The sequence below is a fragment of the Schistocerca piceifrons genome, chromosome 7 (genome assembly GCF_021461385.2).
Source record: "Schistocerca piceifrons isolate TAMUIC-IGC-003096 chromosome 7, iqSchPice1.1, whole genome shotgun sequence".
NCBI lineage: Eukaryota > Metazoa > Arthropoda > Insecta > Orthoptera > Acrididae > Schistocerca > Schistocerca piceifrons.
Genome location: NC_060144.1, coordinates 46,149,403 through 46,174,814, shown reverse-complemented (window position 1 = coordinate 46,174,814; position 25,412 = coordinate 46,149,403). Strand labels below are relative to the sequence as shown.

Below are 25,412 nucleotides of genomic sequence, written 5' to 3'. Positions count from 1 at the left end.
TTGCAAAAGCCTAAAGAAATAAGCTATTACGCTTTTATTTTTAGTAAGTCTATATTTCACGGCATTTTGGGCAATATTTTTAGAACATATGGAGAAATACAAGAGGAAGAATACTTGGAACAGGATCAAATGTCTTAACAAAACCAAGGAAATGGGTTGTATATGATCATTAGGTTTCCGGGTATAGTTCAAATTTATTGATCTTAAGCAAACTACTTTCATCTGCCAGTAGTTTCTGCTTCTTTGCCTTTGGAAAAAATAAATTTCGACTGTTAAAGCGCTTGCAGGAAATTTATGGACAGGCCTAAATGTCGATGAATCCTCCTGTGTCCATAAAGTAATAGTATTTCAGTCAGTGTTATTAGAAGTCTTAATTACGCGTTTTCAGTTAAATTCCTCTGCTGTAGTTCTAGTACTTTGGGAGATGGAAGGTTTTCAGTTTTATAAACAGAGCTATAAAATCCCGTTTTTCTGACTAAAATGTTCCCTTTCTCGAAAGCTACTGCTTCCACAGCAATGAAATTTTTACTGTTGTTTCTTTGGAGCATAGGAATAGTACAATTAACACCTCATTTCGTCGTCTCTGAAACAAACTTTTTGCACAATAAATTCTGTGGCAGAATTAGTCAGTTTCGTTCTGTGATAATTCGTGTTTGGCAACAGTCAACTCATTTTGACTGCGGATCCATTACAAACAAGACACGAAGAAATCAAATGCGTGGTCAGTATTCGTCTGAGTGTTGTTAATCGGTAGTTATCGCGGAACAAAACTGACCACTTTTATCAGCGAATTTACTAGAGAAATATAATCTTGTTTGAGAGGTAAACAAACCATTTTAGTCGGAAAAACGGGATTCTCTTAATTCTGCTTACAAAACGGAGACGCGTTAAACCTCGAAAAGTATTGGAGCAAGAGCAGTGAAATTTTAATTATACATTCGTAATTCATATCTCTAATAACATAATGTAAAACATTGACTGAAATGTTGTTAGTTATGGGTCACACGTGAATTCAATGAAATTTAAGTGAGTCCCTAAACTATCTGCAAGCACTGTATTGATAAATTTTACGAATTAAAGCACTAAATATTTTGTTGCAGATATGTCTTCAATATTTGACTCTTTCAGTCGGAAGACAAGACCGACAGTGTTGTTTCAAACGTTGTGATTGATATCAGTTCCAGAAGTTGTATCCATATCACTTAACATGGGAGAGCCTGAGATGAGACAGAGATACAAGTGTCACTAAATGTTTCAGATGGCCATACTACTTCCTTGCGGGTAACCGAAGGTCCTGATCGCAGTGGCACAAATTTACACAGGAGGAAGAAGACGAGCGTTGAGGGCAAGATGCACATCTCCTTCTCGAAAGTAAAAAAGACAGACTGAAAGGGAGAAAGCACCCGCAGAATTCAAAATAAAATACCTAGAGACACCTACGAAGGAATATATGCTCTTTAAGGATATTCGTAGATGATACCAGTGATGCAGTTGTCTATACCAAATTAGCAACGCCACAAGATAATAAAAATTTGCAGAACGACCTGCAGAGAGTTGATGTATCGAGCAGACACTGGTTGTTGACCCTGAAAGTAAATAAATGTAACATATTGCGCATACATAGGAAAAGAAATCCACTACTGTACAGCTACACTATTGATGAAAAGCAGCTGGAGACAGTGTCTGCCGTAAAATATCTAGGCTTAACTATCCAGAGCGACCTTAAGTGGGATGACCATATAAAACCGATAGTGAGTAAAGCAGACGCCAGACTCAGATTAATCGAAAGCATCTTAAGGTAATGTAACTCATCCACGAAAGAAGTGGCTTATAAGCCTCTTGTTCGCCCGATTTTTGAGTATTGTTCATCTATCTGGGATCCCTATCACGTAGGACTGATAGAGGAGATAAAGGAGACCCAACGAAGAGCGGCGCGTTTCGTCACAGGATCGTTTAGCTGGCGAGAGAGCTTTACGGAGATGCTAAAACAAACTCCTCTGCCCGCAGCTCGTGGTCGTGCGGTAGCGTTCTCGCTTCCCGCGCCCGGGTTCGATTCCCGGCGGGGTCAGGGATTTTCTCTGCCTCGTGATGACTGGGTGTTGTGTGCTGTCCTTAGGTTAGTTAGGTTTAAGTAGTTCTAAGTTCTAGGCGACTGACGACCATAGATGTTAATTCCCATAGTGCTCAGAGCCATTTGAACCATTTTTGAACCAAACTCCACTGGCAGACGTTACAAGAGAGGCGTTGTGCATCACAGACACATTTACTATTGAAGTTTCGGATCAGCACTTTTCAGGAGGAGTCGGACGACATATTACTTCCCCTCACATACATCTCGCGTATCGACCACGAGGAGAAAAGGCGATAAATTAGAGCTAATACAGAGGCTTACCAACAATGATTCTGCCCACGCACTATTAGCGAGTGGAACTGGATTGGAGGGATCAGATAGTGGTACCGGAAGTACCTTCCGCCATACACTATTAGGTGGCTTGCGAAGTATGATGTAGATTTAGATATAAATTTGTTTCATTTTTTTTTTTTTTTGATCATTGGTATGGCTATGAGGACACCCCACTCCACTATTTCAGTTGAGTCAAAAAAGCATATGGAATTTAGGAATTAAATGATGGATAAAAATGACAAGTTTAAGATTGTGTCAGAACAGACTGATATTATTTGAAACTGGCGATCTTAGGGGGGCATGATGTACTTAATTTTAACATTAAGCAAAAGTCCTGTTTAATTTTTTACTTGGTTTTGTATATTTCTTAAAAACAGCTTGTCATTGTAATGAACACAAGTTCTCTCTCTCTTCGTTGCTGTAAGCCTGTAGATGGTGGGAGAGTAAATAACGACTTTTATCACTGTGATTCAGTACTCTGCGAAAGCTGCAGAAGATGTTGTATGTTAACTGGAGACCTAGAAACGACGGAGAGGCTCCGTCCCCGCCGCAGCCGCAACCGCAGTCCACTTCACCCCTCCACCGCCCCACACCGAACCCAGGGTTATTGTGCGGTTCGGCCCCCCGTTCCATACCCCCCCCCCCCTCCAGGGAACGTCTCACACCAGACGAATGTAACCCCTATGTTTGCGTGGTAGAGTAATGGTAGTGTACGCGTACATGGAGAACTTGTTTGCGCAGCAATCGCCGACATAGTGTAGCTGAGGCGGAATAAGAGAACCAGCCTGCATTGGGCGCGGCAGATGGGAAACGGCCTAAAAACCATCCACAGACTGGCCGGCTCACCGGACCTCGACAGAAGTCCGCCGGGCGGATTCGTGCTGGGGACCAGGCGCGCCTTCCCACTCCGGAAGGCGTGCGTTAGACCGGTCGGCTAACCGGGAGGGCCGCAAAAGATATTACCTAAATAATATGCAGGAGTGTTAAGGATAAAGTATGACAATATGCGTTCTTGTACTTAAACATATATACCGCCAAAAACATTACAGCTAAAATAGTGAAACATGAGACTATTATGTACAGCATAATGCCTGATATTATGTGCAATTTGTTTGAAAATACGCATCGACATATATTTTATAATGATTTTAATTTTTATCATTGTTTCTATAATGTGCCTTTTCTCGTAAACTAATCGAGCAATAAAACTGGAATTTCACAGTTCACATCTAGAGGCTAATAGAACGTGTGGAACAAATTTTAAGGTCATAGGTGCTTTGAAATAAATTTTTCAGTTATGTGTTACCTGGGACTGCTCTATTTTTCTCAAATTTTAATAGAGAACTTTACTCAGAGAAAAGATAACGGAAAGATGGTGAACAGAATTATTCAGTAAGTAATTCTTAACCCTGCTCCAAATTTCAGGATGTTAGCTTTTATAGTTCCTTAATTTCTTGCCTTTCATTTCTTTCTTCACTCTGAGAAGTCTACCTCCCATTCGCTTTTGAACATGCCCCACACATTCCAGTTTTTCAAAAAAAAAATGGTTCAAATGGCTCTGAGCACTATGGGACTCAACTGCTGAGGTCATTAGTCCCCTAGAACTTAGAACTAGTTAAACCTAACTAACCTAAGGACATCACAATTCGAACCTGCGACCGTAGCGGTCTCGCGGTTCCAGACTGTAGCGCCTTTAACCGCACGGCCACTTCGGCCGGCTCCAGTTTTTCAATTTTAGTATGTGAGCCATAAGTAATGCTCTCTAAAACCTTCTTAAAAGCCATGGAATCTTCATCATCTAGATACTTAACATACCTAACATCATATTGTTGAACTGATCTTTGGAATATTAGTTTTATCCTAGCTGCTTCCATCAAACTAGTTGACCACTGGTAATTCTTGCTGCACACTTTCTTGTGTTCTTGCTGCCACTTTTCTTCTTTACTGCCATCATTGTTCTTCTTTGTGACACTCTGAGACCAATATTTGCTCATTACTTGGAAGTCTCAGATTTTCCCTGTATCCACACTGACAGATGATACACCACGAAGTGATTATCGCCCTCTTCATCCAGGTTCCATCATAGGAGACACATAGATATGTGTCCACTACATAGTGTCCTTCTTCCCCTTCATTGTTGGTATCTACACCTTCCTCAACAGCTGCTTTGATGTCCTCCTCGCACTCAACTCCAAGAGCATTGAGGAGTGTTCCGTTGTAATCACTGAATCTAGTCACTGGAGGCACGTTCATAAAGTCACAAAAGAAATTTGTGCCTTCTCTCCCTACACCTAAGCATCTCATGGCGTAAGGCAATCTTGTATTCGCCTCATACATCTTCCCATAGAGAGCAGATGTCTTGAATTGAACATCATATTTACAAACTTTACACAAAACATGTGTATTACTTACAATGCCAATTCTGTCACTGTCATCATACAGCCCAAGACCTTTTGAACCGCAGTTACCACATGCAAATGAAACATTAATAACATGGGCAAGTATTTCTAAGTCAATTGACCAAAACCACTGGAAAACTCGTCTTTGACACTGTACACAGCATCATCAATTCCTTCACTAATTTTCTTCTTCGATGAACTCACTGACTTTGTTGAAAATTGTTCTTCACACTTATTAGCAGCAACTGTAACAGTGTTATTTAAATTTCCTGTACCTTTTACATGTGAAATTCGACATTTTCTTACTTTTTTGAATATATGTCCTCTGTTACGTCCCATGTCGAGCAATACAGATTGATATACGCATAACTAAAAACTGAAATAAGTTTTAGCGTGTACTATTCGCAAAGCCACATTGTAAACAAAGGAAAAAGCAACGAGAATCTTTCTCACAGCCTTCTGGACTCATCTGCAGTTCGTTTCGATTGTGTGAACAAAAAATAAGCGCACAAAAAATTTCTAGCGTAGAGAACGTGTGTATCACAGCATAGAAAGAGGGGCCGTAGCAGGCGCAGACGCCCAATCAAACTTTTATAAAATACATTTCTAGCCAGAGTTCGATTATGAAAGTTTGCAATGTTATCCCTAAAGAATCAATTTAATAAATTATGCAATAAAAAATTGAATTTTTCCGCAATTTTTCCCTACATGTGCTCTTAATAAGTAGCTATATTCCAAACATTTCACTGTCTTCACCTTAAGGGGGATATGTGGCAGCATGTAGCTGGAAGGGGTTCACTCAGTGATGTGCACTCCCCCCCGTATACTGCACGAACCACTATACCGTGCACGACAAGAGCACTTCGTACCGATATTTTTCGTTCATTTTTTTCTTCATCCTGCGTATTCAGCGAGGGAGAAGAGACTGTATATACTTCCTTACAGTCACTAATCCCTCTTAGTTTATTCTTATGACGTGTTAGATACAAAGTGGAGGCAGTGTTTCATTTTACAGTCTCCCTGAATACTGACGTTCTAAAGTTATAAAAACAATTTTAGCAGAATACAGAGATGAAGGTTTAGTACTCTGAAATACGTCCCTGAATTGTGAAGGATTCTCACATGTTACAGGTATTACAGGCACTATTTTGTATTCAGAACGAAACTTAACACACAATACCTAGGTTTGGTCTCAAATGTTTGGGCTGAAAGAAAACCAACGGCGTTTCTTCTAAACAGTGTGGTCTCCGTGATACTCTCATAGAGACTGGACCAGCAGTTTAAAGTTCTAACAGCATGTTGCTGCACTCCTACGATTTCCCTCTTAATCCCACCTGGTGAGGAATGTGAGCTCTATAGCAGTAATCAATAACAGGTCAAAAAGAGATATGTATGCTATTTATTTGCAGAAGCGCTACAGTTTCTCAGAACTCTCTCGGTAAGTCGATATTGATTACGTGAGCTAACAGTAACTGATCTCGTGTCTCTCCCATCGAAATGTCACTTGTCCTATACTGGAATCCAAGAACATATGTAAAGCACTAGAACATCCATTGGTTACATTGTCGCTTGCCACAACTCTCAATAACCTTTTCTAAAGGTCTCTGTAGCAACACACACAAAGACCGTAGAAGCCGTAACATTTTACAACTTTTGATACTCCTCTAGAGTCATAGTTTCACATATGATTAGCTTGTCGTATTCGTCAAGAAAGTTCTCATTTTCGCGCTCGAAAATATAATGAAATGCAACAGTGCAGAAAATTTCTGAGTATTATGTTTCCAGAGTCCATCATGAGCTTACAATTCTTTTCTTAATGAGATATTCACTCTGCAGCGGAGTGTGCGCTGATATGAAACTTCCTGGCAGATTAAAGCTGTATGCCGGACCGGGTCTCGAACTCGGGATCTTTGCCTTTCGCGGTTAAGTGCTCTTCCAACTAATCTACCCAAGTACGATACACGATCCGTTCTCACAGCTTTAATTCCGCCAGTTACATAGTTCATTGAACCTCGGTGGAGTAGGCCTGTAGCTTAGGTGCCACTTCTGAGCTCCTTCAACGATCTTTTGTTATATTTAACTCGTTTTATTGTGCATGAACACTATAGATATTTGAGAAATCTAAAATCTCTCTATGCATTAAATTGCACTTCAAATTTTAGTTCTGACTAGATAATCTAATTTACAGATATATAGACGCTAATGGCATTCCATATGCAATAGCTTCATCCGTAGTAAATCACTGCAGTGTTGAGTCGACTTGCGAAGTGGGTTTTTACCTTACTTTCTCGACAATTTACTTTCATGAAGCATCTGAATTAATAAGTAAACTAAAAAGGAGGGTCCCTGACGTGGAATCAAAAAAGGAAGTCTGTAGTTGAACGTCCTATCGAGGATGAGAGGTGTTACAGATGATAGAATCTCAGATTTGACAAGAATAGGGAAGCAAACGGACCACGCCCTTTCCAAGGGAACCATTTTGACATTCACTTTAAAGCGATTTACGGTAACTGCCAAAATCAACTCTGGTTGGCCAGAAACGGCGTGAACCAATTCCTCTGAATGCGAGCCCAGTGCCTTAACTTCAGGGCTACCACTCCGGTGGTCTAATATGGGAAGCATGACATTTTTTGTGGGCTGTCACGTTACATACGCATGTGTAGCGCAATTTCATGTATTTCGTAAATTGACTTAAAATTTGCGGTCACACAGTCTTGTATTTTGAAACTGCGCATCTGCATAAGGTTTCATCTCCCTACTGACAAAAATCAAATGGCTCTGAGCACTATGGGACTCAACTTCTAAGGTCATCAGTCGCCTGGAACTTAGAACTACTTAAACCTAACTAACCTGAGGACGTCACACACGTCCATGCCCGTGGCAGGATTCGAACCAGTGGCCGTAGCGGTCGCGCGGTTCCAGACTGTAGCGCCTGTAACCGCTCGGCCACCTCGGCCGGCGACAAAATTCAAGGTCGAGCTTAAATTACCTATAGACAACGAATGTTGATACCGTACAGTGGAATTTACCAGTCAGTAATTGAGACAATAGCTCCGTTTCAAATAAAGTAACTGGAAAAATAAGTGAAGTACCCAGAAATGGAGGACGAAATGAAACAACACTTTATGGGTTGAGAGTGTGTGTGACTACAAAACCGAGTCAAATTTACAAAGAACTTGGCAGTACGAGCCCAGTCGATGTATGGCGCTGCATGCCCCCTAGCACGGATGCACGCACTGTTTCGGTTGTGAAAGCTGTTGTATCCTGTCCTGAGGCAAGCCGGCGCACGGCTGTTGTAACCGGACCTCGATAGCCTCGATACTGGCTCACTAATAGAGTTGACATCCGTGCTGGTCCCACATTTTTCGTCAGGGACAGGTCTGGGTGTCTTGTTCGCCATTCGAGTACCTCAACGTCACACAGACAGTTCATGGGGACAGCTGCCATGTGTGGATGATCACAATCCTGTAAAAAAGAGCGCCACGGTACTGTCGCACGAGGGATAACGTGTGACGGAGCAGGATGTCCGTGACGTGCTGTCGTGTCGTCAGAGTTGCCTCAAACACTTTCGGCCGTGACCTGAAATAATACGCGATGATGGATCAGGACACCGTGATGGCAGGAGCAGCTCAACTGTGCTTCTCCAAAACACTGGAAGAATGTGACCTCTGTCCTGGTTGCCGCCATGCTCCTTGACGATGGTCGTGTGGGTCATCTGGCACAACTACGTTTCCCCGCTGAATGCGAATCCGTTCATCACCAGTCAGTGCTTCCCAGTCATGTCACCATTCCAAATATACACAAAGAGAAGAGTATTTTGCGATGTGGTTGTTATGGAAAACTACATTATCTACGATGTTATTTCACTATCCACGGATTTTTTCGATGAAAGATTGCAATTTTTAAGGGCTATCGATAGTATTTGAAACGAGAAATGCTATGAGCTTTGGAACAACAGAAGTGGAGACATTACACGTTTATTTTGCACTAAGAACGTGGTTTTTCATAAGCTACTGACGTTACTTTTCCTCAGTTCCTCAATAAACTTAATAAACCGGTTTTTCATAATTATTTTGCGACACCATCTGGACAATATGTTAATGAGGTGAGACTGTGTAAACGCCGCTGTGTTTTGGAAGAAGAAACAAATTTTAACATGGCAGCCAGAGAAATCTGTTGGTTTTACTCAAATTTCGCCACTCATGATACTTCCCTGGAAGTTACAAATGTTTAAAAAGCCAGGCGGAAATAAATCGCTGCATTTTTGGCGAAATTCGGTTTAGATACTAACAAAAGCCCCCCCATGAACCATGGACCTTGCCGTTGGTGGGGAGGCTTGCGTGCCTCAGCGATACAGATAGCCGTACCGTAGGTGCAACCACAACGGAGGGGTATCTGTTGAGAGGCCAGACAAACGTGTGGTTCCTGAAGAGGGGCAGCAGCCTTTTCAGTAGTTGCAAGGGCAACAGTCTGGATGATTGACTGATCTGGCCTTGTAACAATAACCAAAACGGCCTTGCTGTGCTGGTACTGCAAACGGCTGAAAGCAAGGGGAAACTACAGCCGTAATTTTTCCCGAGGGCATGCAGCTTTACTGTATGATTACATGATGATGGCGTCCTCTTGGGTAAAATATTCCGGAGGTAAAATAGTCCCCCATTCGGATCTCCGGGCGGGGACTACTCAAGAGGATGTCGTTATCAGGAGAAAGAAAACTGGCGTTCTACGGATCGGAGCGTGGAATGTCAGATCCCTTAATCGGGCAGGTAGGTTAGAAAATTTAAAAAGGGATATGGATAGGTTGAAGTTAGATATAGTGGGAATTAGTGAAGTTCGGTGGCAGGAGGAACAAGACTTCTGGTCAGGTGACTACAGGGTTATAAACACAAAATCAAATAGGGGTAATGCAGGAGTAGGTTTAATAATGAATAGGAAAATAGGAATGCGGGTAAGCTACTACAAACAGCATAGTGAACGCATTATTGTGGCCAAGATAGATACGAAGCCCACGCCTACTACAGTAGTACAAGTTCATACGCCAACTAGCTCTGCAGATGACGAAGAAATTGAAGAAATGTATGATGAAATAAAAGAAATTATTCAGATTGTGAAGGGAGACGAAAATTTAATAGTCATGGGTGACTGGAATTCGAGTGTAGGAAAAGGGAAAGAAGGAAACATAGTAGGTGAATATGGATTGGGGGACAGAAATGAAAGAGGAAGCCGCCTGGTCGAATTTTGTACAGAGCACAACATAATCATAACTAACACTTGGTTTAAGAATCATGAAAGAAGGTTGTATACATGGAAGAACCCTGGAGATACTAAAAGGTATCAGATAGATTATATAATGGTAAGACAGAGATTTAGGAACCACGTTTTAAATTGTAAGACATTTCCAGGGGCAGATGTGGACTCTGACCACAATCTATTGGTTATGACCTGTAGATTAAAACTGAAGAAACTGCAAAAAGGTGGGAATTTAAGGAGATGGGACCTGGATAAACTGAAAGAACCAGAGGTTGTACAGAGTTTCAGGGAGAGCATAAGGGAACAATTGACAGGAATGGGGGAAAGAAATACAGTAGAAGAAGAATGGGTAGCTTTGAGGGATGAAGTAGCGAAGCCAGCAGAGGATCAAGTAGGTAAAAAGACGAGGGCTAGTAGAAATCCTTGGGTAACAGAAGAAATATTGAATTTAATTGATGAAAGGAGAAAATATAAAAATGCAGTAAGTGAAACAGGCAAAAAGGAATACAAACGTCTCAAAAATGAGATCGACAGGAAGTGCAAAATGGTTAAGCAGGGATGGCTAGAGGACAAATGTAAGGATGTAGAGGCCTATCTCACTAGGGGTAAGATAGATACCGCCTACAGGAAAATTAAAGAGACCTTGGGAGATAAGAGAACGACTTGTATGAATATCAAGAGCTCAGATGGAAACCCAGTTCTAAGCAAAGAAGAGAAAGCAGAAAGGTGGAAGGAGTATATAGAGGGTCTATACAAGGGCGATGTACTTGAGGACAATATTATGGAAATGGAAGAGGATGTAGATGAAGATGAAATGGGAGATATGATACTGCGTGAAGAGTTTTACAGAGCACTGAAAGACCTGGGTCGAAACAAGGCCCCCGGAGTAGACAATATTCCATTGGAACTACTGACGGCCGTGGGAGAGCCAGTCCTGACAAAACTCTACCATCTGGTGAGCAAGATGTATGAAACAGGCGAAATACCCTCAGACTTCAAGAAGAATATAATAATTCCAATCCCAAAGAAAGCAGGTGTTGACAGATGTGAAAATTACCGAACTATCAGCTTAATAAGTCACAGCTGCAAAATACTAACACGAATTCTTTACAGACGAATGGAAAAACTAGTAGAAGCCAACCTCGGGGAAGATCAGTTTGGATTCCGTAGAAACACTGGAACACGTGAGGCAATACTGACCTTACGACTTATCTTAGAAGAAAGATTAAGGAAAGGCAAACCTACGTTTCTAGCATTTGTAGACTTAGAGAAAGCTTTTGAGAATGTTGACTGGAATACTCTCTTTCAAATTCTAAAGGTGGCAGGGGTAAAATACAGGGAGCGAAAGGCTATTTACAATTTGTACAGAAACCAGATGGCAGTTACAAGAGTCGAGGGACATGAAAGGGAAGCAGTGGTTGGGAAGGGAGTAAGACAGGGTTGTAGCCTCTCCCCGATGTTGTTCAATCTGTATATTGAGCAAGCAGTAAAGGAAACAAAAGAAAAATTCGGAGTAGGTATTAAAATTCATGGAGAAGAAATAAAAACTTTGAGGTTCGCCGATGACATTGTAATTCTGTCAGAGACAGCAAAGGACTTGGAAGAGCAGTTGAATGGAATGGACAGTGTCTTGAAAGGAGAATATAAGATGAACATCAACAAAAGCAAAACAAGGATAATGGAATGTAGTCGAATTAAGTCGGGTGATGCTGAGGGAATTAGATTAGGAAATGAGGCACTTAAAGTAGTAAAGGAGTTTTGCTATTTGGGGAGCAAAATAACTGATGATGGTCGAAGTAGAGAGGATATAAAATGTAGGCTGGCAATGGCAAGGAAAGCGTTTCTGAAGAAGAGAAATTTGTTAACATCCAGTATTGATTTAAGTGTCAGGAAGTCATTTCTGAAAGTATTCGTATGGAGTGTAGCCATGAATGGAAGTGAAACATAGACGATAAATAGTTTGGACAAGAAAAGAATAGAAGCTTTCGAAATGTGGTGCTACAGAAGAATGCTGAAGATTAGATGGGTAGATCACATAACCAACGAGGAAGTATTGAATAGGATTGGGGAGAAGAGAAGTTTGTGGCACAACTTGACCAGAAGAAGGGATCGGTTGGTAGGACATGTTCTGAGGCATCAAGGGATCACCAATTTAGTATTGGAGGGCAGCGTGGAGGGTAAAAATCGTAGAGGGAGACCAAGAGATGAATACACTAAGCAGATTCAGAAGGATGTAGGTTGCAGTAGGTACTGGGAGATGAAAAAGCTTGCACAGGATAGAGTAGCATGGAGAGCTGCATCAAACCAGTCTCAGGACTGAAGACCACAACAACAACAACTAACCAAATATGATGTGAAAGATATTTCTTAAAGCTCACTATGCAAGTGTGGGCGTGAAGGGACCAGGCATAATATTTACCGAGAGTGTAGGCTTCAGTTTAGAACGACCTTCCCCTCCAGCGCTCGGCATTTCCCCTACAGCACCTGCGTGTAACCCCCACCACTACCACTCTCCCCATGAGTTCATCAGGCAGCCACAGTATTCTGTGTGCACTGTACCCCAGGGACTTCCTGCAACAATCTGTTTCATCAGCAGTTTTGCTCGCCATATCGCAGTATTGTCATATACTGCTGCCACATTGCTGCAAAGTCGACAATGGTTGCTGGAGAGCGTGAGAGTGCAAATCTCGTTAACCACCTAGTCCTGTGTGCTGACAACGCTATATCTCATGAGGTCGGATGTCCTGTCCGCATCAACATCAGCTGCCTCGCCCTGTGAGAGAATGGCCTCAGTATCTTGTGTTGTACTTGCTGTATACCCGTGTTTCGCTTCAATTCTTGTACAAATTGTCAAGCTTTGGCAGTAAGTTCTCATCACTGCGCATATTACCTACTGCTCTTTTTGTTAGAATGAGCAGTCTGCAACCATTGATTCTACCGATCCTTCAATATTACGATGTACACCAATACGTTTTCCCCTGGTAGCTGAGTGGTTAGCCGGCACAGTAGCTCAGTGTGTTCGTTTAGAGGGTTAGCAGCCCTCTGTAATAAAAAAACTGAGCTAATCGATCAACAACGAACTTCAACAGATGTCTTATGACGTCCGCGCCGAGCAGATGCAACGAACAAAAGCGAACAAAATGAGTTAAAAAAAAAGTGGTCAGTGCGACAGAATGTCAATCCTAAGGGCGTGGATTCGATTCTCAGTTGGGTCAGAGATTTTTTTGCGCTCAGGGACTGGGTGTTATGTTGACCTTATCATCATCATTTCATCCCCATCGACTTTCAAGTCGCCGAAGTGGCGTCAAATCGAAAGACTTGTACCCGACAAACGGTCTACCTGACGGGAGGCCATAGTCGCATGACGTTTACTCCAATACGAAACAGGAACTCGACATGGTTAGAGTTAGCCAGATGCACTGCATCCGACTTATCAGTCTGACCATGTTAGTATTTCATACACCAGCTATGTTGTTTGCAGCCAGACACGTGAAGTGACTACCGGACGCTATGTGAGTGCATCAGATGCTCAGTGCGCATGCACCCCAGTACTTCGCATCAAATATTAAGTACCTATCGCCTCGTTATAATCGAGACAGAAGGGTTTACTTATCTTGTACCCTAAAATAAAACAAAAATATTCACAAACTCTTGGTCTGCTGCTCCTGCTCGCCTATGGAACAAGATACTTTGCGCCCCGTTGCTTATAAGAAGCTGAGACACTTCCTTCTGTCATCCTAGTCACTTTTGTGAGAAATGAATGGACAGACTAATTTCCCTCTGTCAAAAAGTTAGCAATTTTTCCAGACATGCTTGTCTCTCTTTTCATTTTTCACTTTTCCCCTATCTTCCTTAATGGTATTGAATCATCTTTCTCCCTCTTCCACCACTTTTCTCTCCCCCAGAGCTCATAGTTTAAAATTTAAATCATTTTGCTTTTTATTTGTTTTATCTTTGTACTTTCTCCTGAAATAACGTAAACTGGATCTTTATTGTGCACTATTTGTAAATGTTGCATTCGATATTAGATGTATCTTATAAGTCGCTCATGGAAATGAATGTAATGCGAAATATGTAGAAAGCCCAGTCAGATGTCAGTGGGGGTGAGATGGCCCTAATCACGCCATGTTCAGTGAATAAATAAATATTCAACATGATGGGTGGCGTGAAAAATTTAAGAGGTGCGCAGAACTGGAAACGATCGATTTCCATTTCTCAGCAATAAGATTACTGCATGCGAAAATATAACTTTCAAATGAAGTCCACGATATGTTTATTGTTACGTAATTCCGTTGCTAATTATACAACTTGGCGCTCGAGAAACCGGCCCCGAGTAATGCACTGCTCATTGTCGCCTGCCAATTGTCCTCTATTTATTTTATTTTATTTTATTTTATTTTAAATTTTATGGGACTTAACTGCTAAGGTGATCGGTCCCTAAGTTTACACACTACTTAATCTAAATTATCCTAAGGACAAACACACACACACTCATGCCCGAGGGAGGACTCGAACCTCCGCCGGGACCAGCCGCACAGTCCATGGCTGCAGCGCCCTAGACCACTCGGCTAATCCCGCGCGGCTGTCCTCTATTGTTTCGAAGATGAACGTAGGTATGCTGTCTTCCAACAGGATGATGCGACCTGTCGCACTTCACGCGAGTCAGTCTCACGAATTCATGAAATGTTCACAAAGGGAAGGACTCCCAGCAAGGGATTGTGGCCGCCGCTTTCGCCGGACCTAACTGCTTGTGTCTTTTATTGGTGGGGCAGTCTAAAGGAAATAGTCTATGCAAATAACCTAGTAACGTTAAAAGAGTTGAACGACAACAATCACAATGAAGTTTTGAGAACTGATCTGGAAGAGTTGCGCAAAGTGTATATTAATATGTCAGGATGTGCGCAAAAGTGCACTGAAGCACGAGGAGGTCATTTTCAGCACCTTATATACTGAAGCGCCAAAGAAACTTGTAAAGGCATGCGCATTTAGATACAGAGATGTGAAAACCGGCAGAATACGGTACTGCGGTCGGCAACGCCTTTGTAAGACTATAAGCGTCTGGCGCAGTTGTTATATCGGTTACTGCTGCCACAATAGCAGGTTATCAACATTTAATTGAGTTTGAATGTGGTGTTACGGTCGGCGCATGAGCGATGGGACACAGCATCTCCGATGAAGTGGGAATTTTCCCAAAAGACCATCACAGGAGTGTACTGTGAATATCAGGAGTCCGGTAAAACATCAGATCTCCAACATCGCTGCGGCCGGAAAAAGATCGTGCAAGAATGGCTGCAGATTTCAGTGCTGGGCCATCAACAAAGTGTTAGCGTGCAAACCATTCAACGAAACATCATCAATATGGGCTTTCGGAGCCGAAGGCCCAATCGTGTACCCTTGATGACTGCAAGACACAAAGTTTTACGCCTCGCCTGTGCTGTCAACACCGACGTTAGACTATTGATGACTGGAAATATGAGGCCTGGTCGGACGAGTCTCGTTTCGTGTTGTATCGAGCGGGGGGACTGTTCAAGCTGGTGGAGGCTCTGTAATTTTGTGAGGCGTGTGCAGTTAGAGTGACATGGGACCCCCGATACGTCTAGATACGACTCTGACAGGTGACACGTGTGTAAGCATCCTGTCTAATCACCTGCATTCATTCATGTCCATTGTGCATTCCGACGGACTTGGGTAATTCCAGCAGGATAATACGACACCCTTCACGCCCAGAATTGCCACAGAGTGTCTCCAGGAACACTCTTCTGAGTTTGAACACTTCCACTGACCATCAAACTACCCAGACATGAACATTATTGAATATATCTGGGGTGCCTAGCAGCGTGCTGTTCAGAACTCTTACGGATTTATGGACAGCCCTGCAGGATTCGTGGTGTCAGTTCCCTCCAGCTCTACTTCAGACATTATTCGAGCCCATGCCAAGTCGTGTTGCAGCACTTCTGCGTGCTCTCGGCGGCCCCAAACGATATTAAGTAGGTGTACCAAATTATTTGGTTCTTCAGTGTATAACGTAATAGACAAGATCAATCCCCTATATGTAGACTTCTGCATCAACTATTGTCTGTTATGTCTCTGTCATCTTATTGTTACATGTTTATATGTTTGTGTTGTATCTGCTTATGGCGGACAACGATTCGTGCGTAATTGGCGAACAGTCTGCACTCACAAGGGAACCTCCCCATCGCACCCCCCTCAGATTTAGTTATAAGTTGGCACAGTGGATAGGCCTTGAAAAACTGAACACAGATCCATCGAGAAAACAGGAAGAAGTTGTGTGGAACTATGAAAAAAATAAGCAAAATATACAAACTGAGTAGCCCATGCGCAAGATAGGCAACATCAAGAATAGTGCGAGCTCAGGAGCGCCGTGTTCCCGTGGTTAGCGTGAGCAGCTGCAGAACGAGAGATCCTTGGTTCAAGTCTTCCCTCGAGCGAAAAGTTTAATTTTTATTTTCAGACAATTATTATCTGTCCGTCCGTCCTTCCGATGCGAGGTAAAAAGATCTGTTTTGACAGAGCACAGGGGCCGGCCGTGGTGGCCAAGCGGTTAAAGGCGCTACAGTCTGGAACCGCGCGGCCGCTACGGTCGCAGGTTCGAATCCTGCCTCGGGCATGGATGTGTGTGATGTCCTTAGGTTAGTTAGGTTTAAGTATTTCTAAGTTCCAGGGGACTGATGACCTTAGAAGTTAAGTTCCATAGTGCTCAGAGCCATTTTTTGAGAGCACAGGGAAAACTGTTAGACTGTGAAACTGTTGCATTCATTTGTTGCAGTTTGTGACAAACTCTTAAGTTTTCATCACTTTTTTGGGAGTGATTATCACGTCCACAAGAAAACCTAAATCGGGCAAGGTAAGAAGAATGTTTTTACCCATTCGCGAAGTGTACAAGTTAGGTGAGTCGACAACATTTTCCTGTCATGTGACGCAAATGCCATCACCAGTGTCGTACAGAATATATCAGACGTGTTTTCCTGTGGAGGAATCGGTTGACCTATGACCTTGCGATCAAATGTTTTCGGTTCCCATTGGAGAGGCACGTCCTTTCGTCTACTAATAGCACGGTTTTGCGATGCGGTCGCAAAACACAGACACTAAACTTATTACAGTGAACAGAGACGTCAATGAACGAACGGACAGATCATAACTTTGCGAAAATAAAAAAAGTAAAATTCTCACTCGACGGAAGACTCTCGTTCCGCAGCTGCTCACGCTAACCACGGGACCACGGTGCTCCTGAGTACATAGTATCTTTAATGTTGCCTATCTTTGGCATGGACTACTCAATTTGTATATTTTGCTTATTTTTTCCATACTTCCACACAACTTCCTCCTGTTTTCTCGATTGGTGTGTGTTCAGTTTTTCAAGGCCTATCCACTGTGCCAACTTATAACTACACTCCTGGAAATGGAAAAAAGAACACATTGACACCGGTGTGTCAGACCCACCATACTTGCTCCGGACACTGCGAGAGGGCTGTACAAGCAATGATCACACGCACGGCACAGCGGACACACCAGGAACCGCGGTGTTGGCCGTCGAATGGCGCTAGCTGCGCAGCATTTGTGCACCGCCGCCGTCAGTGTCAGCCAGTTTGCCGTGGCATACGGAGCTCCATCGCAGTCTTTAACACTGGTAGCATGCCGCGACAGCGTGGACGTGACCCGTATGTACAGTTGACGGACTTTGAGCGAGGGCGTATAGTGGGCATGCGGGAGGCCGGGTGGACGTACCGCCGAATTGCTCAACACGTGGGGCGTGAGGTCTCCACAGTACATCGATGTTGTCGCCAGTGGTCGGCGGAAGGTGCACGTGCCCATCGACCTGGGACCGGACCGCAGCGACGCACGGATGCACGCCAAGACCGTAGGATCCTACGCATTGCCGTAGGGGACCGCACCGCCACTTCCCAGCAAATTAGGGACACTGTTGCTCCTGGGGTATCGGCGAGGACCATTCGCAACCGTCTCCATGAAGCTGGGCTGCGGTCCCGCACACCGTTAGGCCGTCTTCCGCTCACGCCCCAACATCGTGCAGCCCGCCTCCAGTGGTGTCGCGACAGGCGTGAATGGAGGGACGAATGGAGACGTGTCGTCTTCAGCGATGAGAGCCGCTTCTGGCTTGGTGCCAATGATGGTCGTATCCGTGTTTGACGCCGTGCACGTGAGCGCCACAATCAGGACTGCATACGACCGAGGCACACAGGGCCAACACCCGGCATCATGGTGTGGGGAGCGATCTCCTACACTGGCCGTACACCACTGGTGATCGTCGAGGGGACACTGAATAGTGCACGGTACATCCAAACCGTCATCGAACCCATCGTTCTACCATTCCTAGACCGGCAAGGGAACTTGCTGTTCCAACAGGACAATGCACGTCCACATGTATCCCGTGCCACCCAACGTGCTCTAGAAGGTGTAAGTCAACTACCCTGGCCAGCAAGATCTCCGGATCTGTCCCCCATTGAGCATGTTTGGGACTGGATGAAGCGTCGTCTCACGCGGTCTGCACGTCCAGCACGAACGCTGGTCCAACTGAGGCGCCAGGTGGAAATGGGATGGCAAGCCGTTCCACAGGACTACATCCAGCATCTCTACGATCGTCTCCATGGGAGAATAGCAGCCTGCATTGCTGCGAAAGGTGGATATACACTGTACTAGTGCCGACATTGTGCATGCTCTGTTGCCTGTGTCTATGTGCCTGTGGTTCTGTCAGTGTGATCATGTGATGTATCTGACCCCAGGAATGTGTCAATAAAGTTTCGCCTTCCTGGGACAATGAATTCACGGTGTTCTTATTTCAATTTCCAGGAGAGTAAATCTGAGGGGGGTGCGATGGGGAGGTTCCCTTGTCAGAGTTGGCTTTTCGTGTGCAATCCTGTATTTTTGCAATACTCAGTACTAATTTGAAAACTGTAAATGTCGAAAGTCGAAAACAAACTAATGGAGGGGAGGGGACGAACGCCAAAAATTCTTTGGTCGCGGTCTCCTCCGTCTGCAAAAGTGGTCCCAATAAAATTTATTTCCTGGGTATTTTGGTGGGAAGTGTTCGCCATCATGTTCCTTCCGACGTGCCGGCAGGAGTGAGCCACTGCGACGACCTGCTGTACCTGGTGCCGGCGCCCGCCATCTTCCCGGCGTTCCCCGACGACAGCCCCGACTGGGAGGTGGTGCACGCCCTCGTCACCCTGTGGACCAACTTCGCCAAATACGGGTAAGAGACGCTGCCGCCGTTAATAAGTCACACGCTCGCGTCTGTCGATTAATATCTATAGTGTTAAGCATCCAAAGACAAAGAGCTCATTTCCTTGATTTTCAGAAGGCATTCCGTACATTTCCGGACTGTCGTTTCGTGAATAGTATGCTAGCTTAACGACCAGCGGACAAGTCTTGTGACCAGGTTCGAGACTTCTCATCAGACAGAACTCAACAAAGGTGTTCTTAACCCTGTTCTTCGGTTATGGTCTACAAGCCCAAAAATGGTTATGAATTTTGTTTCTCGAAATTTAAATACCAATATTACTTTATTAAATTCGATGATTTTGTTTGAAAATGAACGAGCTATACGTGTATAAAAATGTTTTAAGATATTTTAGGTATTTTGGTAATAAACCATAACAATAACATATGTAACATTCTGGTCATAGTGATCAGACATAAATGTCATTTCCCTTATGTCAAATAATTTTTACTTTCATGTTGTACCTTATGGTAATAACGATTTCCAGCTTACTCTGAACAATCAACAAAGCCTCTGAGGTTACAGTAATGGACTTGTTTCTTATTTTTTTCCAAGAAACTGTATTGCTCTTCTCAGTTATTTGAATCTATATTTTTTCTGTTCAATTCGAATCATGACGACATGGCTATTAGATCGCTGACTGATGTTCAGTTGGAAGAGTTATTAAATTCACTGGAATGAAGATCCCTTCCGCAATGCAACTAAAAGCAAGTGTTCTAACAGCGACAACCGTTCACAGCCTGTACTGAAGAGTGTACAGTCTTCTATTTCTAAAAATGGAAATACAAAATGGCATTTACACCCAGCAGAACAACGTGGCTACCTATCAGCTTCGAATGCTGTCAAGAATAGTTACTAGGTACGTAACCAGCAGACTAAGTGAGGTAAAAAGCACATTTGAACAGCGTTTTGTACAATGCTCGAAAATCAATATCGAATATTGAGGAGCAGTGAGATTATTGTCACCAATGAACAAACATTGCCGGCCGGTGTGGCATAGCGGATCTAGGCGCTTCAGCCTGGAACCGCGCGACCGCTACGGCCGCAGGTTCGAATCCTGCCTCGGGAATGGATGTGTGTGATGTCCTTAGGTTGGTTAGGTTTAAGTAGTTCTAAGTTCTAAGGGACTGATGACCTCAGATGTTAAGTCCCTTAGTGCTCAGAGTCATTTGAACCATTTTGAACAAACATTCATCATTCTGTTTTCATGCATACTTAAGATTCTTATTCATTTCGGGTGTATACTGATTACGTGAGGAAACAACAAAAAGTCTGTGGTCTAAGGATAAAGGCGAACGTTGGGCGACTTCATTTGTTTTTTCAGTAGGGGAACCAGACAAACGTTTGCCACCTTTCGACCTGTCGGCGAAGACAGAATCGTCGCGCACGCCTTTCAGTCTATCTCAAATGATTTTACAGAAACTATTAAGTAAAAAAAAAATATTTTTGTTTTACTTGTAGCTTTAGATGTAGGGTTCATTACTATATGCCCATCATTTCGTTAACAGTCATGGTAGTTGTGATATTTACGTGGAAGTAAGACATTGCGCGAAGTTCGAAAAAGTTTTGCAATGAAAAATTGGGGTCGCTATGATTTTTTGTTTGGTGCATATTACATAATATATTGCATCGTATGAGATTTAGCTAATATCGCGAATTTTTCGTTAGACTTGGGTGGGGGTCTCTATCTGCCACCAATCTCGAGAATATTGATCTGACGTAGCGCACACATATGCGATCGTTCCGCACAACCGATAAAGCCAGAGTAAAATATCAACAACATTCTTCATATTTCATAAAAGGTTTGAGATACCGAAGTGAGATTTTGGCAAATGATAGCACACAAAGAGGAGAGTATTTTGTCGTATGCTTATTATGCAAAACTTCATTGTCTACCGTGTTACTCCATTAACGACAGACTTTTCTGATGAAAGAATGTAATTTTTAAGGGCCATCGAGAGCTGGTGAAACGAGAAATGCTGTGGGTTTTGGAACAACGTAATGTGCTTTTTCATAAGACGCTGTGTTGTGTTGGCAGAAGAGCCAATACCGTGTTACGAGAGGAGGCCGAAATGCACGCGTTTTAGCTCACGCAGGCTGGCGTGAGGAGGGAAGAACTATACTGACGTGAGGTCTGGAACATGACAAGGAATTAGAATTCAGAAAGCGGACGTAATTAGTTTCATACTTAACTTTCATCCATTAATAATGAACGTCGCTCTTGACGGTACATGATTCACAATATTATCAGTTCAGAATACATTCTTGAAGAATATGGCGCTTTGCTAGGTCGTAGCAAATGACGTAGCTGAAGACTATGCTAAACTGTTGTCTCTGCAAATGAGAGCGTATGTAGCCAGTGAACCATCGCTAGCAAAGTCGGCTGTACAACTGGGGCGAATGCTAGGGAGTCTAGACTAGACCTGCCGTGTGGCGGCGCTCGGTCTGAAATCATTGATAGTGGCGACACGCGGGTCCGACATATACTAACGGACCGAGGCCGTTTTAAAGGCTACCACCTAGCAAGTGTGGTGTCTGGCGGTGACACCACACGCTGACCTTACTTTTCTTCAGTTCCTCACTCAATGAATCACTGTTTCAGAATTCTCTCGTAATTGCATCTGCATAACATGTTAGTGATGTGGGACTGTGTAAACTCCTCTGTGTATTGAAAAAGGAGGACATTTTAACATCGTAACAAGAGAAATTTGTAGATTTTATTCGAAATTCCCCACTCGTGACATTTGTCTGAAAGCTTCAAATGGTTAACAAACCAGGCGAAAATAAATCGCTGCATTTTTGGCGGAATTCTTTTTAGACAGTAATCGAAGGCAGTAGATCTTTCTGAACGGTTACCAAGCAAGGGTGGCCGTGAAGGGGCTCCGCTCAATATTTACAAAAAAAAAGGGTATTGGAGGCTTTAGTTTACAACGGCACTTCCCCTCCAGCAGTTAGCATTTCCCCTACAGCGCCTGCTATCCTCGCATCTGCCAGCCATGGAATTCTCCGTGTCCAATAAAACATTGTGTAAGATATTCATTAGAGAAGAAGATACCCCTATCCACTAGGGCAGAAGGACGGCGTAATTCATAATACTTAGGAGAAGTAGGTAAAAGTCTTTCCTAAACTCTATAATCAATGAGAAAATGTTACTGTTGATGAGCAGTTAGTAGCCTTCAGCGGGCACTGTATATGCAAACAGTACTCACGAGTCAACCTGGAAAATATGAGATCAAAATATTGACTCTGTGTGACAGCAAATCTCCATAAGGACTGGAAGTCCAAATTTATACAGGAAAGGAGAGCGGAGCGGTACCAAGAAAGAATCAGGCAATAAGAGTAGTTTCTGATCTCAGTTCAGCGTTGAGAGATCCGAATATCACAACTTTCCGCAATTTTTTTGAGTCTAAAATGTTGGACAATTTCTCCTGTAAAGAAAATTAAGAATATTGGGAACTATACGGAAAGATAAGCCAGAGTTAGCACAAAATATGACCAACAAGGAGGTTCATAGTTCTTCATTCTACTTCATGAATGACCCTACTAAGAGAAATGAGAATGTTTTATTATTGCGCATCTCCAACATATTGATGAAATCAGTGACAAGGCTAATAAGAAGCCACAAATGATTCTGGATTGTAATTCAACGAAAGGGACTGTGGATACACTTGATCAGATAACAGGCACAGACACAAGCAGAGGAAAAACCAGTAGTTCGTTCATGATAGTTTCCACAATACTCTTCATGTTTCTGCCTATAATGCATATGTTTTGCGGACTTAGATTGACTCTAATTGGAATGCAAGAAAATTGGTTAGAAGGAGACGTCACTATTAGCAGAACATATTGCATCAAGGACGCATTTCCCAAGAACACAAGACTCTCTGAAAACGGCGAGGAGTATCAAAAACCCTGAAGATTTGGCGAATCTGTCAAACTTACTGACAACAAGAAAACCTTCCAAAAATGTGCACTGCAAGTTCTGTTGAGCAAAAAATGACAATAAAACAAAAATATTGTGTGGAAAATGTAATATACATGTTTGCAAGATACACGTCACATACTTGTGTCCGAACTGCAGCGAGTAAGAACAAAAGTTAGAAAATAAAGAGTAAAATTTTCAAAAATAACTGCCTGTATTGGAAACTGTTGTTTCATATTTATGATTATATAGACATGCTTGTGGCTATTTGTGTCCAAACAGCAACCAGTAAAGTAACAATACACCGGCCCCTGTCAGTTCACCAAAGTTAAGCGCTGTCGGGCGTGGCCAGCACGTGGATGAGTGACCATCCGTGCCGCCATGCGCTGTTGCCATTTTTGGCGGGCACTCAGCCTCGTGATGCCAATTGAGGATCTACTCGACCGAATAGTAGCGGCTCAGGTCAAAGAAAACCATCATAACAACTGGGAGAGCAGTGTGCTGACCACACACCCCTCCTATCTGCATTCTTAACTGAGGATGATACGGCGGTCGGATGGTCCCGATGGGCCACTTGTGCCCTGAAGACGGAGTGCTTTTCTAAGAAAAATGGGTTACTGAAAACTGTCTGTTGTTTCAAATTTAACCTATATGAAAAATTTTAAAGTAATGTTCTGAATATTACTATTATTTTTATTTTCAGCAGCGTATTGGAGTATAACTATGCCAAAAACTATATAAAAATGTATGTTAGTAGAAATGTTTTGCTGTACTTTAACGTTGGGTCAATATGACAATTTACAGTAAAAGTGAACAGATCACTAAACGAGCCGAAATCGACTAATGTAAAAGTTTTAACCCAGCAGAGCGTTGTACGACTATTACTGTATACAACAGCAAACTTTCGATTATCCAGTTGTGAGGAATCCGGCTTGCAGATTATCGATGTATAGTTCGGAAATGTATGAAAAGAATGAAAAATTTAATCTTATAATTAGAAATGATGTTTTCGCTTAAAACACAAGTTTCTTGTTGTGAAGACGTATATGGCAAAAATGTCTGTGAGTGATTGATTAGCAATTCCCATGAACCAGGATTTGAGGCGCTAAGTGACACGGATGTGGTGGGCAAAGTGTATTCAGTAAAGAAGCAGAGCTTATACGAGGTGATCGAGGAACCCGTAATCGGGCCCTAAAATACGTTAATAGTTATTAGTTCTCATTTTTTTCTTGTGCCATTGTCCCACATCGGCTCAGGGTCGGCACGGTTTGGAAGTAGAACGGATTAGGCATTATTAATTTAAAGAGTGGCCGGATACACTTCCTGTCGCCACCTTGTTACCCCTTCTTCCACCCCCCACCCCTGCCGTCCAGAACAGAATATCTGTAGGCTAACAGTCTGCACATAGTGTTCTTCATATGAAAGTGAACGAATGTTTTGTAAATGTTTGCGAATCGTATAACTCAGATGGGACTAAGGGAATCAGTCCTGTATTCAGTTAGAGGGATGTGGGAAACCACCTAAAAACCAAGTCCAGCCTGGCCAGCAGACCAGCCCTCGCCGTAAATCCGCCGGGCGGGTTCGACCCGGTGCCGGCCCAACTCCTCGTGCCGGAGTCGGGGCTCTGACACGCACGGTTATCCGAGTGGGTATGATCCGTTATTAGAATAAACAGTAGAGAATGCGTTTAACTAGATGGGTGTCTTGACTCTGTGGAAAATGAGAACCAACGTCAGGAGAAAAGTTACAGAAACCGATACAGAAGAGGAAATGCGGATATTTCCCGAAAGTAAACTGATAATTAGTGACACGAAAAATTAATTTTGTAATAAAATATCCGGTTTTCGACGAGTAACGAGTAAGTAATGCAGAATGTTCTCAAAAATGATATGTAGTGTATTTTGTAAAAGCAATAAACAGTAATTTACAGTAAAAGCATGGGCAGTTAGGATTGTCCTTGTGCTCTGGTTATTTGTGGAGTCTCGCGTCTGAGTTGATCAGGATAGCCTGTTGTATATGTAAATGATGTAGTGGCTAACATCGGAAGCTGCGTTCGTTTGTTCGCGAGGGCTGACCCGTCTCAGAGAAGTCGCGCCGTCAGAAAACGCGCGAAACGGAGGAAGCCTGCAGGGGATCGACGGCTGGTGCAGGGACTGCCAGTTGGCTGTGAACGTAAGTAAC

At 43.1% G+C, this 25,412-nt stretch overlaps 1 protein-coding gene across 2 annotated transcripts in view; it reads left to right on the top strand.

The window, feature by feature from the left end:
• The window catches only part of LOC124805003 (juvenile hormone esterase-like), a 163,304-nt gene that overhangs the window by 126,698 nt on the left and 11,194 nt on the right, over positions 1–25,412 (top strand). For both annotated transcript variants that reach the window (XM_047265402.1, XM_047265400.1), the window contains exon 10: positions 19,150–19,282. In XM_047265402.1, coding sequence (XP_047121358.1) covers positions 19,150–19,282 — 133 coding nt within the window. The remainder of the gene's footprint in view (positions 1–19,149; positions 19,283–25,412) is intronic.